This window comes from Anser cygnoides, chromosome 4, assembly GCF_040182565.1.
Source record: "Anser cygnoides isolate HZ-2024a breed goose chromosome 4, Taihu_goose_T2T_genome, whole genome shotgun sequence".
Lineage (NCBI taxonomy): Eukaryota > Metazoa > Chordata > Aves > Anseriformes > Anatidae > Anser > Anser cygnoides.
Genome location: NC_089876.1, coordinates 71111285 through 71129660, shown reverse-complemented (window position 1 = coordinate 71129660; position 18376 = coordinate 71111285). Strand labels below are relative to the sequence as shown.

General features: G+C 37.2%; 1 protein-coding gene across 3 annotated transcripts in view; it reads right to left on the bottom strand.

Moving 5' to 3' along the window:
* Positions 1 to 854: 854 nt before the first annotated feature.
* The window catches only part of SMARCAD1 (SWI/SNF-related, matrix-associated actin-dependent regulator of chromatin, subfamily a, containing DEAD/H box 1), a 44974-nt gene continuing 27452 nt past the window's right edge, over positions 855 to 18376 (bottom strand). For all 3 annotated transcript variants that reach the window (XM_013189538.3, XM_066996369.1, XM_048049440.2), the window contains 15 exons: positions 13756 to 13958; positions 12478 to 12568; positions 11221 to 11320; positions 9570 to 9629; positions 9288 to 9363; positions 8478 to 8613; positions 7389 to 7526; positions 7006 to 7101; positions 6156 to 6273; positions 5775 to 5896; positions 4456 to 4644; positions 3662 to 3780; positions 2520 to 2702; positions 1689 to 1798; positions 855 to 1404 (listed from right to left, as the gene is read on the bottom strand). In XM_013189538.3, coding sequence (XP_013044992.3) covers positions 1343 to 1404; positions 1689 to 1798; positions 2520 to 2702; positions 3662 to 3780; positions 4456 to 4644; positions 5775 to 5896; positions 6156 to 6273; positions 7006 to 7101; positions 7389 to 7526; positions 8478 to 8613; positions 9288 to 9363; positions 9570 to 9629; positions 11221 to 11320; positions 12478 to 12568; positions 13756 to 13958 — 1803 coding nt within the window. In that variant the 3' untranslated portion in view covers positions 855 to 1342. The remainder of the gene's footprint in view (positions 1405 to 1688; positions 1799 to 2519; positions 2703 to 3661; positions 3781 to 4455; positions 4645 to 5774; positions 5897 to 6155; positions 6274 to 7005; positions 7102 to 7388; positions 7527 to 8477; positions 8614 to 9287; positions 9364 to 9569; positions 9630 to 11220; positions 11321 to 12477; positions 12569 to 13755; positions 13959 to 18376) is intronic.

Genomic DNA, 18376 nt, shown 5'->3' with positions numbered 1-18376 from the left:
CTTGTTGTTCCTGTTACACCATTACAAACAATGCAGCTGCCCAGCTGAGCCGTTGCCCACACCAGTACTAGTTCTCCAGCTGCAAAAACATTCAATTGCTCAGTATCTCTTCTAGTAAAGGCAACAAACAATGGTGGCAAGGGTGAAAACAGGTGTAGAACAAAACAAATGAATAAACAGTTTGTTCTCCCAGCAATGGGAAAAGCAGGTATGTGGTACTGCTAGCAACAGGGTGGGCTGTAGATGCAAGCAGTTTACCCAAACTCAAGGGGAGACAAGTGCTTGCAAGAGGACTCCACTGTCTGTTTTAAGTAGATAAACCGCAACAGACTTGGGTAATCCTCTGGGCTGCAAATGAACAATGCTGGGAAAGTGCTTCCCCTTACGCTTGCCTCCCCCCTCCCCCACTGTGTTATTTCATGTAATTATATAAGTGACATAAACCAAGAAGTTCAGAGATTAAACAGGTATTGGCAGAAATGAAAGCAAGGTCCAACTTAAGCAGACATGCGTATTCACATCTACCTGCTTTTGCAATTCCTTGCATTTTGTTGTAGCTCTTCACAGATTTTTCCTTCTTCAGCTTCCACTCTCTTCTTCAGCAATAGACTTCAGATTGCACTCTGGGTGGAGAGCTCTGTTTGGCAGTAACTATTTTTATAATCTATATTCTATCACAACTTTGATTCGAGTATAACGAATTATCTACTATATTATCTACTACTGGATAAAGCCACACCAGGTCAAACAGAGCATTCCAGCTCATTTTAAAGCTGCCTCCTGGATTACATGCAAGGGGACATAACATGCAAGTTTATCAAACCCCATCCCACAATAACCACAAAATGAAAACATTTTGTTAATCGATGGAATTTTATTTGAACAAATTGATACAAAACCAGTACAGTACATCAAGTAAACCAAAACAAGCAGAAACAGACTCGAGCATTGTCAAATAAGGCACATATAAAAAATCTACACGCATAATCCAGTGAAACAGACAGTCGTTTCATATATATATTTGGAGGTAGAAATAATTACAAAAATACTGACAAATCTTAAACAGTAGCAGATTTGTTAAAACAATTACTACTTAGGTCCCCATTTTGAAAAATGTCCTCTAAAATAACGTTTTTTCAGCATCTGATGTTGGCACATTTGTGCTATTTCTGTTTTCAAGCATCAGAAGAATGCTGTTGTGTTAAAAATTGTCAATACCATGAGGAATACAATGAAGAAACTATAAAAAGTTATAAATTTACATTATTGGTGACCATAAACTTTATGAACGAGTCCTTGGGGTACAACGTTACCTTTATTCCTTGAATTCCACATTTACATTTTAGAGGCCTAACGAGGCTTTTAATAACGTGGCTATATCTGCTGGAATGGTCCCTTCTTCTCCTGAAGGATAAAAACATGCATTAGTGTTTACATAAACAGACAAAAGTCTAGAATACCAAAACTGTAGAAAATCCTCACTTGTAAGCATCTAGCATTGACTTGTGTGTCAGATTCCAAGAGTACTTCCTGTCAAACTGCACAGTAAGTCAGCACAATACATCTTTCTAGTTTAATGTAAACCTAAATTGTCTTATCTTAATCACAGATCTTGTTTTTCAGAATAATACGTTTCAGTGATCTCCTTAACTCACTTAAGTGGACATAAATATGAGCAGGAGACTTACCCGAATCCGCTGCAGTCATATCTTGTTCTAACTTCAATTTCTGCTGGCTGATTTTGAGCATGGATTCTTCAATAGTCCCTTTACTGATCAGCTTTATGACTTTTACTTCTCTAAAAAGCATAAGATAGTATAAGTACATTGTAATAGTTTCTCTGGATTAGTGCAAATGGGAAGGACTCATGCCTTTGCTCAGGTAGCAGTGGTCTAAAAACAAGGTTGTTAAAGGGCAATACTAGAACTTCTAGTTTTTCTTTTTGGACCAGCTGTGCTCCGTACTTCCAGAGAACTTCTTCCCTCCTACACTCAGCCACCAGAAGGGTCTATGTGGTCACAAAAACCTGTGCTAATAGAAACAACTGAACTTTTCCTTGTCCCATACTACTGTTAAAATATCTGTTACTGAACACATTCTATTGCCCACAACAACTTATTCTTTAGTGAGGATTCTAAAGCAGATGATTGATTCACTTTACAGGACAGCGTAGCATTTTAGAGCTTTGATATCTTTGGAAGACGACAAAGAGCTTTGCCAACCACTTCCAAAGACTTCAGATCTGCATTGAAATACACCAGTTTCTAGCACCACAAATTTAAGTTATAGAGAATTTGATAAAGGAGTAGGATGCAGTTAAGGTTCGTTCTGTCTGCACCACTTAAATGTAAGACAATTACTGCTTAAGTACTCTTAACTGTGAGACAATTATGCTCCCATGCAACCCAGAGCTGGTTTACGTAAGTCTCTGCTTGAAATGGAATTTTAAAATCAAAATATTGTCCTCCTTTGAGAGCTTGCCTCCAAGAAAAACAAACATTATAATTAAGAAGTCTTACCTTGTCTGACCTACTCTATGGCATCGATCTTCTGCTTGCTTATCATTGTATGGGTTGCAATCAATGTCATGAAGAATAACAACATTTGCTGAAGTCAGATTGATTCCCAAGCCACCAGCTTTGGTTGACAGGAGGAACACAAATATTCCCATATCTGTATTGAACTGATCTATCAGATGTATCCTACAGAACACAAGAACATTTGTATCAGGCCTTAGAAAAAAACAACCCTCTCACTCTTAAGTTGAAAGAGCAGAAGTTAAGTTAATGATCTCTTTAAAAGGAGGCCAGTGGTATTGCAAAGCAACTCAGAAGTACAGATGTTAGGCATAAAGGAAAAGGGTACCAACAATCCTCAGGTGTGACCAGAGAAACATACTTTGAGAGTGACAGCCTGATAGCAAAGAATGAAGTGAAGCTTGGACAAAAATTTTGGATTACCATCACGGAACACGATAAGCAATCTGGTGGAAGAAGGTGGGGAGGACTGAAGTATGCAAAACAAATAGATCTGTGGGGGACAGGACAGGAAAAGAATTCAGGTTCATGACTAACTGCACATGACAGAGAAAGAAAGGCAGAGATTTTAGCTGCAAGTGGGAAGTAACATCACAGCAAAAAAAAAATTGTTTTGTTTTGAAAGGAAAGAAAGAGCATCTCCAAAAAGTCACAGAATAGGGAAGAGTAGAAAACTATCACAGCTCAAATACAAGAAAACCACTGCAACCTTTTCAGCTGTTGAACAGGAGAACAAAGGAAAGGACAAAGGAAAGTCTGTCCTAAAGAAACAAAGGGCTTACCTGTCTACTTTAATAAACTATACTTCAAAGGAGTGTCTACAGTTGAGCTTTTGTTTCGTCATGCTGACACACAAGCAAATCAAAACATCTTTTACGGCTGAAGATGCAAGTTTTCCATTTGGATGTGCTACAATAGTAATCGGATCATCTAAACTCCCTTTTCAGCCTTACCCTAACGCAATCTGAAATTTAACATTAAACCCCGAACTAGAGTCATTTCCCAGCCACCACAGAACTCTATACATCAGAAAATCCAGGGTGTTATGTCACATCCTCGTACCACACATACATCCATTTCTTCACTCATCTTCAGTAAAACAACAACAAAAAAAAGTGACATACCTATCAGAAATGTGTGTTCTTCCATCCAACCTAATATACCTATGTTGCCAATGTTTTAGGAGAACTTCCAAGATATCCAGCATCATGGTAAACTGGCTAAACAACACAACTCTGTCACCCTGGAAATGACAAAGCAAAACAAAAGCTTTAAAACACTTGAATTACAGATGATGAACTAGAAATGATGTATTATTTGCGTAAAAAAAAGTGATTTTACTTACTTGCATTAAAGAAATGTTACATTTATGCCATTTTCCATAAAATACAGACCAGTGGCACCCTATTGCATCGAACAGATGCACAGCACACACTTGTGCAAATTCAAGACACTCTGAAATATTATGCTACATGCTTATTTGCAGAATTAGCCAGTTTGAATCTGACTCACAGCAGTGACCTCTTTTGTTTACATTAAAACAACCACATATGCTGAGTCAGTGTAATACAGTCTTATTCAATTGCCAGAAGAAAGTCAGACTCAAATTTCACGGATGCGGAAATACTATCCATCGATACAGCAATTGTTGTGTTAACTCAGAATGAACCCTTGGAAAAATGGGAACTCTTATTTTGCTTCTGTAACTTTGTTGTTTATATAAATGCACAAGTAGTACTACACGTTACAAGTATTAAGTACTGTTCTGCAGTACTGCACACAATTTAAATCATTGTAATACTTGCCACAAAAGCAACTGGCTTGCATATACAGCTACTTGTGAGCAGATGGTAACAGTTATTTAGAGATGGCCATTAGATGGACAGGAAAAGACGTTTCAGCCATTGGTAGTACAAACCTTCTCTTTCAGGTCAGACAGAATACGTTCCAGTGCTCTAAACTTTCCAGAATCCAAGATCTGATCCATGTCTAACTTGAAGTCACTGACATGAGAGTATTGCTTACAAAGCAAATGTAGTTCAAAATCTGTCATTACTGTCATATCTTCGAAGATGAGGTCAGGATTTGCATCACAATGTGTGGGTTCCTATTAGCAAAAAATGAAGGGAAATAATGCAATACACAACCTTGCTAGGGAGACTAGAAAATACAAACACAACTACATCCAAAATTTCTGAAAGAACAAAACCGAAGTAGCACAACTAGACATGGACAAATGCTACAGCATGGCTCATGCAAGCAACAAAAGATGAAGTCTAGAACCCCAGGTTTATAGTAGAGAATTGTTACTTTGCAATTTAGCTTTTAAAATAATTTGTACTACCAAAAACTAAGAAGTATATGCTCATCCTCCACAGTCATTACCTAGTTCCCATCAAGCCCTATGATCTTTTACCCCTGTATCAGATCTCTTCCCCTGAAGAGGCACTCCCTAAAAGGGAGATCCAATCCTTGGATAGATGGTAGAAGACATGGGAAGCCCAGCCCAAGATGTAGGGTGGGTAGAGGGATGTCATGCCTGGAAGAAAGAGGAAAAGAAAAGCCACATCTGGAGAGTACGATGGTACGAGCAGGAATAAAAAGGGGGACAAAAATCCTTCATAAACCAATAGGTGACTTCCCCCCTTCCCCCCAACCCTGACTGGCTTTATTTTTAAAAAAGCTGGAGATATTCAAAGCCAGCTGCGACTTTCTTGAGTACCTGCTGCATGTCCAAATTCTCTTTTGTTTGTACTTTAGAAAGAGCAACAATTTTCCCCAAACTCCACAGGCATTAACCCCAGCCATATGACAAAAAAAAATTAATAGTTCAGTACTTATTACATTCCCTGTTTTACTTCTGTATAGCCTAGATTTCTTGCTACTCAACAAATACTAATATACTCAAGTGTCCTCCCAAAACCTTTCTGTAAGCATTTTGGTTTTAAGTCTTGGGGTGGAGGGAAGAGGTATTAAGGGGGTGCTAATGAAGAGATGACTGCAGTCCCAGAACTGTTCTCTCCATTCTAACACCTGATATAAGAATCAGCGTTAAAACACATAAAGAGCTTGATTAGAGCACTGGATAGACACAGAGAAATAAAAAAAAAGCAGCAACAATGAATTAAGATTTGCAAAAGACACACTTTTGACCAGAGGACTGACAATAAAAGTCTATTTAAGCCCCATGAAAAGTTCTGAGAAATTAAGAACTGGGGCTGAATCTCATCACCTTACCTTGAGCATGAGTGTGGACATTGTTCTAAGCTTGTCAGTTGTGTAATACTGACGATGTAAGAGAGGATGGTTAGCCATTTTTCTAAGTTGCATCATTACATTTCCCATATCAGAGTTTTTCTCTGTCAACAAAGAAATAACATATGTTCAGAAGAAGCACACAGATATAATGCATCTTTATTTCTCAGAATATTATAAGGAATATTCTTTATATTTAATATTTCACCTATTAACTGGACTTAGGAAAAAATCATAGAAGGCATATAGCCACTATGAGTATTAGACATCTCTACAAAGCAAAGATTTTTGTAGTCACGTTTAACAGCAACCTATGCATGGAAAAAGAAATCCAGCAAAGGCAAATGAAACACCATCACATACCGTTACTGTTAATAGTTTTCTTTAGCTTATTTAAGAGATCACAGTAGAGTTGCTCTTGTTTCTCAGACATGGCACATAATTCAATGAGATCTTTTTTGGGAGGTAGCTGTTTAAGGACCTGACAGGAAAAAAAAAGTAGCAGGTAAAAACTGTACTGAATTACTGACTGCTATTTTACAAGCCTGCTTTTAAGCTATTGTACTCATTCTTCTCATGCCATCCTTTCACTGGCTGCAACTTTGCTAACTGAAACTGAGTCAACAGACTGCTTTACAAACTGAGCACTTGTTTTGGATTATACACCTCACACACACACACACTACTCAAGTAACACGACCTGCACACCTCAAAAAACACACAAAATAACAAACGCAATACTTGGAAGCTACTCCACTGCTAATCACAGTAATTTATTTTTCAAGCTACTGACTACTAAGTGTGTAAGAATCACAGTAAGACATAGATACACTTTTCAGATTATTAAAATTTTCCATTGTTTTACACATCCAATTATAAATAGAAGCAGATAGGTTTTGGATTTGAAAATGGAAACATCTCCCACTCGATGCCTGCTTAGTGCACCAAATAATCTTTCAGTGATCTTTCTTAACTAAAATTCCCAGCTGCAAACAATCAACAAATATTGAGCATCAAAATATAAAGCTGCAGCAGCAGGTCACATTCTTAATTCCAAACTCCTGGAAGATGAAGAGTAGCTCAAGTTTCCTGCTCTTCTTAGATAAACATGTAAAACTAGCACTGACAAAATACGACATTGAATTATGTTAGTCTCAGAAATCATCAGGCTTTTTGATACTATGGCACGATTATTTTAAAAATAAAATGTTACCTCATCTTTTACTCTTCTTAGGATGAATGGTTTTATTATCTGCTTTGCGTGTGCAATCCTCTCCTTTTCATATATGCTTTGTTCTTCAGCACTCTTCTAAGGAAAATATTGCAAGAACTCAATTGCAGTGTGAAATTTTCAGCTATAACAATGCTATCTGTCAATTTTAGAGATTTTAGAAAAATCGAGCCAGAAGAGACAGATCTAATATGACCTAGCATTCTGAGACATCCTGTTATGACATATTTTTACTTGAAATGGTTTATTTCATTGTTTCACTTTCTTGATTTCGTAATCACGTTACCTGTTTCCATAAGGTATCAAAACACAGAAGCATGGCAAAAAAAAATGTTAGCTTGGAGAAGAGAATACACAACACTTACTGTTTTTGAAGAGAACATCCTTCGGATTTCACTAGTGCTGCTACTGAACATATGTGGCATGACAAAATTCAAGAGAGACATCAATTCCAACAAATTATTCTGAACCGGAGTTCCTGTTAGCAGTAAGCGATTCTTCGCCTATTCATCCAAAGTGAAAAATAGTAACGAGAAACATTAGTCAAATGGATTAGAAAATAGTATTAGAAGGAGCAACACAGCTCATGGAGAACTGAGAAAGTGAACTTAATTTAAATTGTAACTATTTAAATTTCAAATATACTTAAATCTCACGGAATAATTTCCTGGTGAAGTCAACAAGATATTTTGGGGATCTGTGGAAGACTGACCTCAGATCAATTTAAGATTATTCAAGAAGCATAATCCAGATGTAAGAAAATCCCTGTATTTTTTTTTGTTGTTGCCCACATATCATATCTTTTTTAAGGTCATAGAGTATTTTAAGAACAAGTTTTGAATTGCATGTACATGTCACGATTTAAAGTCTTAGAGATCAGCTTCTTAAAAACGCATTTAACAAAAATACCGAAAAGTAAGTTGTAATAATTCAAGTGGTAAGTATGTTATTATTGAACCAATACTACAGTGCTAAATCAGTCATTAGAAAAAGAGCTGTACTCAAATTTTCTCTTAAATGCTATTAACTTAAGGTGCAAGCTACAAGAAAAATTATTTTAAAGCTAGCTTTTCTTTTGTAGTCCTATCAGAATACATCCTTATATATTACAATGTTTTTTATATGAGTCATTTTTGTTTTCAGAATAGCAATTTTACAATCTTTACTGTAGCTCAAACTGGAAAATTGCTTAACACTGAAACAGAACCACTATCATAGTTGTAATGATGCTTTAAGAAATTAACTACATTTTTTTGAAAACTCATTTCACTGAAAGAGCTTATAATGCAGGATCTACTCCTGAAACTTCAACATCACCTGCACATTAAATTTCTGGACCACGATGTGTCTATGACTTAAAATCAGTATTTCTTTTATTTCCCCACTGCCCATAACAACAGAACAGGAAAGAGAGTTGTCCCCCAACCCCCTCAACAAACAACTAAATCCCTTACATTAATTGTCATAAGGTGCTGGTAGCGTACAGAGCTCATGTTCTTGAGCATATGACCTTCATCAAAAATTGCATAGTTAAGCTTCAACTTGCGAAACAGTCCTCGATCATCTGAGCTACTAATTGCACAGTTATATCTGTCAGAAGAAATACATCATAAAAAAACACATTAAGTGCAAATTTAACATGAACATTCTGCTACCACAACTAAATTATATTCTATATACTAAATATATATATATTCTATCTATATATATATATTCTATATACTAAATTATATTATTATATATAAATTATAATTTTAAGAGCTACAGAAAGAAACATAAGGGGCCTTAAACTAAAGCTGCCTAGAAGTAATCAACCATATGAGTTTACCACTGTCAAATAGCTACTGATTACTTGATCAGTCACTGCTTTTTGTAACACTTTCCAAAGACACATATAAATCTTTTACAAAAACACAGTACTTGCTACAGCATTAATAAACATCTTTTTATCATTACTTGAAGAGAAAATGAAATTCCTTTCCCATCTCACAAAATTCTAAACATTGCTTTTTAATTACTTGTTCTCTGAATTTCATATACAAAGCAAAGATAGGTCAACATGCTTTACATGCCCCTCATTACGTGACATTGAAAAGAATAACCCCCCATTGCCTTTGACTCTTGCCAAACACCACACAGGACAATTGAAGAAAACCTCATGCTCTTTAGTAAAATACAACTGGCAGATAACTAATTTTGTTACACCACTAGAGGTCAGTAGATGCTAACTAAATTTGTTTTTTTTTTTTAACTACTGTACTTACGTAGTTACAATGACATTGAAATCTACAACTTTATTATTAATGTCTGCCCGGAGATGTTTCCGGTCTTCCTGGGATCCTATGAAAGGACAAAACACGAGTACAACTACATTTAATTTAAATGCATATAAAAATTAAGATGGTATAAAGGAATACTATCAGCATTAAATATCTGTATTTAAACAGTTATTTACAAATAATGCTTCTATGAACAACTCATGTTTTCTGAGGCTAAACATGCAACCAACTGTATCATTGGATTAATTTCTAAATTGCACTCCTCACCATAGTAAAAAAGGACATTCAGTTCAGGACACCACAGATGAACTTCTCTTATCCAGTTATCTGTAAGACATCATTTAAAAAAAGACAAGTTTATTTATACCCATGTCTTACGTAATTCCAAATGCACCTCAGCATTAAAACAGAAGCCTGATCTTAATGCAAATCCCTTATACTTCTTAACATTTCAGAGAATTTTCTTTCTAAACACTGGAGAAATGGCAGCATTTAGGGAAATTAAGCAACCAACAACTGACAAGGCAGGAACCATTAGAGTCTTCCTTCAAGAGGCTTCAGCAGTTTAATACAGCAATTCAAAAATAACAACATAAATAAACCATTCTTATGCGACTTCCTACTGCTTAACTAGATTACACTTCAAACTCCTATTGAAATCATACATGCACGGTTCACAGCCACCACCTTACCAGGTCTAAAATAATACAAGTATCTACTGCATTTTATTACCTCTTAGCCTCATTTCTCCCCCAGACATTATTTCCTCAAAAAGCAATCATTTCATTTATTAACCATTTTCATTTAGAAATGTTTCATCAGGAAATATGATGCCTCTGGGAACTGGGAAAGCTTCCTAACTCTATCCAGTTCCAGGTGTGCAGCCATCAAAGCAGCCACTGATAATGTTATCAGGCCAAAGGGAAACGTGCTTTACAGTACACTGTGAGTGAGGGTTAGTCTCAAACAATCACAAACCACTGACGAAGGGGATTTCTGGTAAGTGCCACTTGGACCCAGGCTGGGGATAAAAAGACCCCTTGATGGAAAAGTATCAGAGAAACTATAGGCAGACCACTTCCCAGGCTTTACCTGCTTGACAGCATCAAATAATAATGGCTTGCCCAAGCTGCCACTACAGTTTGTAAGCCTCTACAACTTGCTTCACAAAAGCACTCATTTACACCTTGGGTTTTAAAAACGTGGGTTCTAGTAGGTTTTAAAAGCATATTGATAATGCCAGTTTCGAAGAGATGTTGAACAACTTTTCTGATGTGTTAAAAAAATATGCATTGGCCTCAAAAATTAAGAGCAGTGTTTTCTTGCTACTTTCTTTTTCCTAGTCATTCAATAAATCCATTTTAACTCCAAAGAACTAGCTTCTCCTAAAATTCATCAGCTTTGCTGAGGTATTTTTTTCCACTGTATTCTTTGTACTTTCAACTGATGTCATTAAACAACCAAAACATACAATTAAAACACACTATTAGCTTAATTGTTTTAGGATTTTGATCTACTTCTAAAGATTCTATGCAAAGAGGAAAAAGGCATTGAATATTTTGAATGCAATGAAGCCTAACCCTAAGCACCACCTGAAGACTAGAAATTTCAGCCAATATTCAGTAAAAGATTTAGTTAAACAAGATCAAATTGTAACATGCAGCTTTATTTGTTTTGTGAAGCAGACAGCCTTTACATGGATTTATTTAATATGCTCCAATTAATTCAGTACAAGCATGCCTCTAGTACAGATTACATTCCATTTCAGATGATTTAAGGAGCTGAATATCACACCACAAGAAAACTTTTCCTTCATGAAAGTGTTATCTTCATTTGACAGCCCGTCCACAATTACCCCCCCAGCCTCTTTCTTTTTTTAAAAAAAAAAAAAAGAATAATTTTGAGGCTTGCAACTTACCTAATGTTGAAGCTGGCACGACTATCAAGTGGGGACCTCTATTGCCCTCTTGGTAGAGATAAGCCAGAAATGCAATAGCTTGAATTGTTTTTCCTAAGCCCTAGGAGAAAAAAAATCAAAAAACAAAAAACAATTTAAACAAAATTTATAGACTCTAGAACACAGTGTTTCATACTTCTAAGATGTACTAAGACTGTAGTCAGTGTTAACTAAAGACTACAGATCTGCATAGAAAAAATATTAATCAGCATTATTTTTGGAAGACATTTCCTCCTCAAGTACAGCTCCAGTCAAACTCAATTATCTTTTCAGCTCAACATCTGAGCATCAGGTATTAACCTGCTTCATACATGAAGTTTTTCATTTTAGTTCATCCCTCAAATCTTCAAGAAACTGTGGTTCAGACAACAGCTCATTTGGAAACTAACCATTTCCATCTGAACCAATCATGCAAATGATAGTTCAGCTATTTCTGAAAGTGGAATTTAATAGGAAAATCATGTTTGTTTGCAATATGCTTACATTTCTACCAGTGCTCACTTTCCTGTCTTTTGTACCATGGATTTGAAATTTTATCTTCTCTACCAAAAAATAAGAATGAATTGGTGCTTACAGGTATGAAAAAATACAGAAGTTGCGAAACACTGCTTATGTCTTAGTGAAGCAAACCAATCTATTCACTCAGTTTATCACAACACGAAACACAGCCAGGATTAAAATCAGTTGACACTCAAAACCTCAAACAAAACTCTCTAATTTTGAAACTTACGAGGGGCATATTGACAATATATGGTCAAAATGCTGGAGAAGCAGTAAAGGCTTGTGCTGTTTTTGTGTCCCCCCCCCGTACATTTAACTGTTTTGAAAGTGATGGAGAAATGTAGAAAATAGGGGCTCACTACAGCTAAGTGCTGGACAAGCAGTGTGAATGATATTTATTTGCACAGAGCTATGAAAATAAATGGTTCAAGGATGATCTTGTGGTACAAACTGGTTCCATTCCATCAGATGACATCATATGACTTGTAATTATCACTGTCCATGAATCTCAGGTTACCTTTTACTTTCAAATTGAGAATAAGAGCTCAGCAACTACTTGTATTGAAAAAAAAAAAGGGGAAACATTTGGAGAAACTGTGATTTGTATTAGCTAAAAATAAATTACAAATTCTTTCATTTTTACAAGTCCTAAGCAGATTATAACAAAGTCACTTGCAATACTTTTAACAGTCCTTAAATAATCAGTTTCACACTTACCATTTCATCAGCCAAAATACCATTCAATCCATGTTTATGAAGAAGTGCTAACCAGTTCAAACCAATCTTCTGATATGGCTTCAGTTCCAAACTGTTAAAAAAAACATCAGGTTTACCATGTTACCATCTTTTGTTTGTTTCTCCACGGAACACAGTTTTATACTTATGTTCATTAGAGTACGGCAAATTTAATGCTGCCTGTATTTTACTCCAGTCCAGATCTCCTGACGCAGTGAATAACCACAAACTATTTAATTCATCACCCGACTATCAAAGAGCATTTCTGAACTAAGACGTGCATCTGAATTCTCATAAAAGTTAAACAATCAAAGTGAACACTACAATAAATTCCTTTCTTTTAAATTAGTGATTGACCACCAGTTAAAAACCGTTATACAGCCAGTATTTTTTAAAATACAAAGCAATAGGTATTACTGCCAGTGTTGACACCAAACAGAAAACACACACAATCCACGAAACACTCAACCAAATCACCTACTGTAGCATTTTTTGCCAAAAAAGCCCGAAACAAAACAAAGCACCACTGATAAGCTCCCTTCACACAATTCCCTTTCCCTCTCTGCTTCTCTTTTGGCACACCAGAAAAATTATTTTGCTATTTACATCTAAACTTTACAAAGCCTAATTTAGGTTCTACTCTGGCCACTTCAACTCTACACTTCCTAACCTTTACAAAAAGATGTCCCATCCCATTCCTCTGCCTGTCCCGTATTTCCATTCCTCCTAAACTCTCTATTACCAATTTATCTGTCTGAAAGAAACCCTTCCCTTCAGGGCATCCCCCTGCGTCCCTCCCACTGTATACTGAGTTCCAGATCATTTTGCGTATCTACTTTCTGACTGAGGTCCCCAGTGCAGCTGATAACCTTTACAAGTTTGCCCAGATTATTTGTCATTTGACATCTGACACACAAGGTTTTCTGTTAGTGAAGCCGTTTTTGTCTGTTCATTTGTCTGGAAGACAGTGACAACTTGCAATCTCATCACTTAAAATTCTACATTCATAAAAAATTGGAGCTATTGCACTTATATTTTTTTGTTATGTTCATAATCCTTATCATCTTTCCTGATGCACTTGAAAACATTTGTTGCATTCCCTCAAGCATTGCACATGCATCCCTGGCTAGAACCCTGAGCAGACACAAAGCTGTTGAGCAAACACAACTCTGCTTTTAGAGGGGACAATTTTGAAAATCCTGATGTTCAAGCACAGCTTACTATCCAACACCCTTTCAAATATTTAACATATAACACCACCTCTTATTCAGAATGGAAGGCTGCTCTATGTTCCATCCACATCCTCCATCTTCAGTAATCTTAGTTACTTGTTTTGTCAGTTTATTTGAAATGTCTTCACATTTATTCATGAGCTTGAGAACCACGTCCCTCTCCTTCAGCAGGATCTTGCAATTCCACACTATGTCTTCTGACAAGCCAGTAGTCTTAGTCATTTTTGTAAACTGCAAAACAAAAGAATACAATACTGTGAACACTGATAACAGATGGGAAAGTAGCAGATCAAACACTGGTTTACAACTCCCAGCACTGTGCCTATCATCTTTCAGTTCACAAAGCTTTATAAAATTGTGCTGCCAGCACTGGAGGACTCGTGTTTTGCTCCTTAGGCTTTCAGCAAGTTTTCCCCTAATCTTTCTTAAAACAGCAAGAGCAAAAAGCACTTCAGCACTTCCTTGTTGTACTGGCATGCCCTAAAAAATGGTTTGTGTAGCTGCTGCTCTTCCCTCTCTCCACCTGCAGCGTACCAAGGATTAATACAGAACAGCTCTGGCTATCTTTGCTAGATATTAAAAATACAAGGTATGAGCATAATATAAGGATCAAAGCAAACCAAGATATGAGGAAGGCTATTAAGAAACTGATGCTGGCCTAGAAGGGGTTGGCAACAGACCTGTTAAAAAACAAACAAAAAACACCCCCGAACAACAACAACCAATCAAAAAAAAAAAAAAAACAGAAATCTGACAGTAGGGAGATAGTAGTAGATTTCTTAGTAGGGAAAATAACACATTTCATTATGCATCCAACCAGAGTTGAGCATTATTAAGTCCCAGTTCTAACTGTACCTCAAATAGAACATTCAAATCAGACTTGGGCAGAGTGAAAAAAAAAAAGCAAAAACAAACTTCAGGGATAAGAAATTTCACAAAACTACCTTTTTTTTTTTTTTTTAAATTAAAGTCACCAACTGCTGGCATGTTCAGAAGACCAACCAAGACTAGATTCATCTTTCAGTTCTTCACTTTTTTTGTGTGTACTCGTTTTAGGACAGTGTTAGCTTCTTCACAGCAGCTTGTATGGTTATGCATTTTGGATTTGTGACCAAAACAGCGTTGATAACCCACCAATGTTTTAGTTTTTGCTAAGCCATGCTTAGAGAGGGTCGAGGCCTTTTCAGCTTCTCACACTGACACACCAGAGAGGAGTGTGAGGATGGGCAAGAAGCTGGGAAGGGACACAGCCAGGACAGCTGACCCCAGATGAACAAAGCAGTCTCCCACACCATATGACACCTGACACCCTGCTCAGCCATAAAGGCTTTGGTAAAAGGGAGGAGGGGGCAACATTTGCCGTTACGACTCTCATCTTCCCAAGTATCTGCTACACGTGATGGAGCCCTGCCTTCCTGGAAATGGCTGAACATCTGCCTGCTAACGGGAAGTAGCAAATTAACTCCATGGTTTGCTTTGCTTGTGTGTGCTGCTTTTGCTTTATGTAGTAAACTCTCCCTATCCTGACCCATGAGTTTTCTCACTTCTGCTCTTCCCACTCTCTCTCTCTTCCTGCTGGGGGGGAGTGTGCGCGCATGTGGGGTCAGAGCTGCTTTCTGGGTCTCAGCTGCCTGCCAGGCTCAAACCACAACAGCATTAAAGAACTTTATCAGACTCAGATTCACTTAAACTTTTTTTTTCTTGCAATGAATACTACCTTCTTTGAAATCTTACACAAAACTACCTGGTCATTAGCACTTACTGGTACTTTTCAACGATAGCACCACCATTTTGACAAGATTTTAGCAACATTTGGTATGCTTTCTTTAGCACATGTATGTTTCAAGTCAATATTATCCTTTTTCTTTTGAACCTTATTTGCCCTTCTGCAAAACAAATACTTTTTCTAAATGCCACAGCAAGCAAGCTGGCAGACGAGTCAAAATACTGGAATCTTGATTGAAATACAAACTAATACAAGGTCTGTCCTAACTCCTGAGCACACCTGGTTTACAAAGTTGAAGCACACCACTGCTTGAAATCAGAAGCATGCAGTTGACCCATGAGGACATTTCGCTTTCCATAACACTTTGATTCCTTAAATAAAAGGTAGGTATTTTCTCCCGTCTTGGCTGAGAACAGACCTTTAAGTGGTGTAACTGCTCTGCCACCATCCTCAACTACTCAAAAGAGTCTTCAAGAAACATGTAGATATAGAACACTGTAGCACGGTTTAGTGGTGGACTTGTCAGTTCTAGATTAAAGGTTGGACTAGATGATCTTAGAGGTTTTCTCCAACCTGAATCAGTCTATGAAAACATGTTTTTCTCCCCCCAATGACTTCTTATCGCAGTCCTTCATCAACAGATTTTAAGAATTGAAGAATACAAGCACCTTTGGGCTTGCCATTCTTTTGTTAAAACTGAAGTACAGGTTTTTCATGTGTGTGAAACCACATCTGATTGAAATTCAGAAAAATCTGCATCTGTTGAAATTTAGCACAAGGCTTAACAGGAATATATCCTCCTATTATTCCTTTCTTAAAAGGACGGGGATAACATAAAACAATTATTATGCATTAAGTGATCAATATGGCAGAGTAAAAGCCAGTTTCGTTAAAATGAACAGTACAGGTAGGTCATGGTTTGACTCCAGAAAACTCCAGCGAGCAATGCCCTCTACTGACAGTCCTCAGTTACAGTGTTCAGTCTTATTTCTTTTGTTTGTGGTTTTGTCTATTTAAAAAAAAAAGTTTACTAACAGTCATAGGTTAAACCAGGCTAGAGGCACATGTCAACGCTTGTGAAAAAGTTTAAGTAGACACCTCTTAATAAACAGTTGCAAAGAACATGATTTTTAATAGGCGATTAAAAAATTTCAACATTTGTTTTGATGCCTAAAGCCTTTGTTGGCATGAATCTAAATCCTGTAATCTATAAATGAAGGCATGGAGAATGAAGCCATCTGTTATTTAAAAAGTTCTATTATTTCACATCAGCATGTTAACATTCATTTCCAAGTTACAACAAGAAAAATTTTAGCCACTGGTTTGCACACGGAAAAAACAGTGTTATGCTGTCACGCATAACATGAGTAGAGCTGTGGAGAGCCTTTGGGTGACTAGGGGCTCTCACCCCCTACCTTCCAAAGAGGTCCAAAACTTTGAGGCCATCACGGGCATGTGAACATGGAAGCTTCCAGAGTACACTTGAGCAAACACCCGTGGTGATCCCGCGTGACAGCAGTGCCCAAGGGTGAACGACCACCAACCACACTGGCAGTCTGCTCAGTTTTAGTCTAGAACACTCGAAGGCAATTCAGGATTTCACTTCACTGCTTAAGGATAAAAGACAGCCTCAACCTTGATCAAACAAAACCCAGTTTCACTTCCAGCAGCATCCATTCCTAACCCAACGTTATTTGCTGCGTCCACTCTGTTTCTTCTAGTGCAAGACTTCTGGATTTTTTTTGCTAGTTTAATTTTTGTGGGAGTTTGTACATGTACAGCCAAACAGAATAACAAATGACAGCAGAACTGAAGCTCCCCTCCCGGGGGATGTTTTTCTCTTACCTCATATACCATAGCAGCAAACAGAATATGATGGACAAGTCTATCTTTTAGGGGATGGTGATGACTCGAATGAAGTGACAAACTAAAAACGTGCTATGTCAAAATTTCCACATAATATTTAGCGTCATCAGTATAACTTGCATGTATTCCTTAAAAATTTTCAGTTCTTTTAAAAACTACTGTCATCAGTTGAGGTCTTTCATTACCAAAAGAGATGGCTTGGTTTACGACAGAAACAATAAGACTGCGAATGAAAGTAATGAGAGGCAACACTAAAAAGGAAATTTAAGCAGTTACTTATAAAACCTTAAAAATAAGAAACTAAAATAGCATTAAACTCCCTCCAGTATGTATGTCCACATTTACAAGAAGCAACGTGAAATTGCATCACACAAACACAACAGGGCAAGAAATAACAAACCCAGAAGGCTTAGATAGGCTCTTTCTAGCCTTTTCAGCCAGTCTTTGGTCTATCTTTTGTTTCACACACACCCTGAACACCTACAGGTAGTTTGGTTATGTGATCATGGTTTATAACCCGTTTTCTGAGGATGACATTTCCAACATGAGCCAATTTGAACAGTTTGGAAAAAGAGTGCAGTTATAGAAATAATTCATCACCATCGAGTTTTTTTGATTAAGGGGGAGAAGGAAAGGCATCAGGTGTCCAGAAGTGCCTCCACTCAAAAAACAAAAGTGACACAGCAGTATGTCAGCACCGGTGCGGTGGCACAAGGACCCTGAAGCGAACAGGAGAGCAATGTAGAAAGCTGATATAGAAATGACCTGAAAGGAGCGAACATATCTGTAACAGTTGTTGGTTTGCTAACACTTAGTTCAGTTTTCTTATCCTGAGGAGGACGTGGATAGCACAAAGTACATACAGAACAGCCCTGAACACTGAGCAGTAAGAGGAAGACTTCGCTGAACTTGGGTCCATTGCACAAAAGCTACCCGACACATTAAATCACATCAACACCTATAAAGATGAGCTAGCTTTCTTCCTCATCCTGTCCCACTGTCTGCTCTCGATCCTCATTGTAATTTCAGCATCTACAAACAGACCTGTCCTCAATAC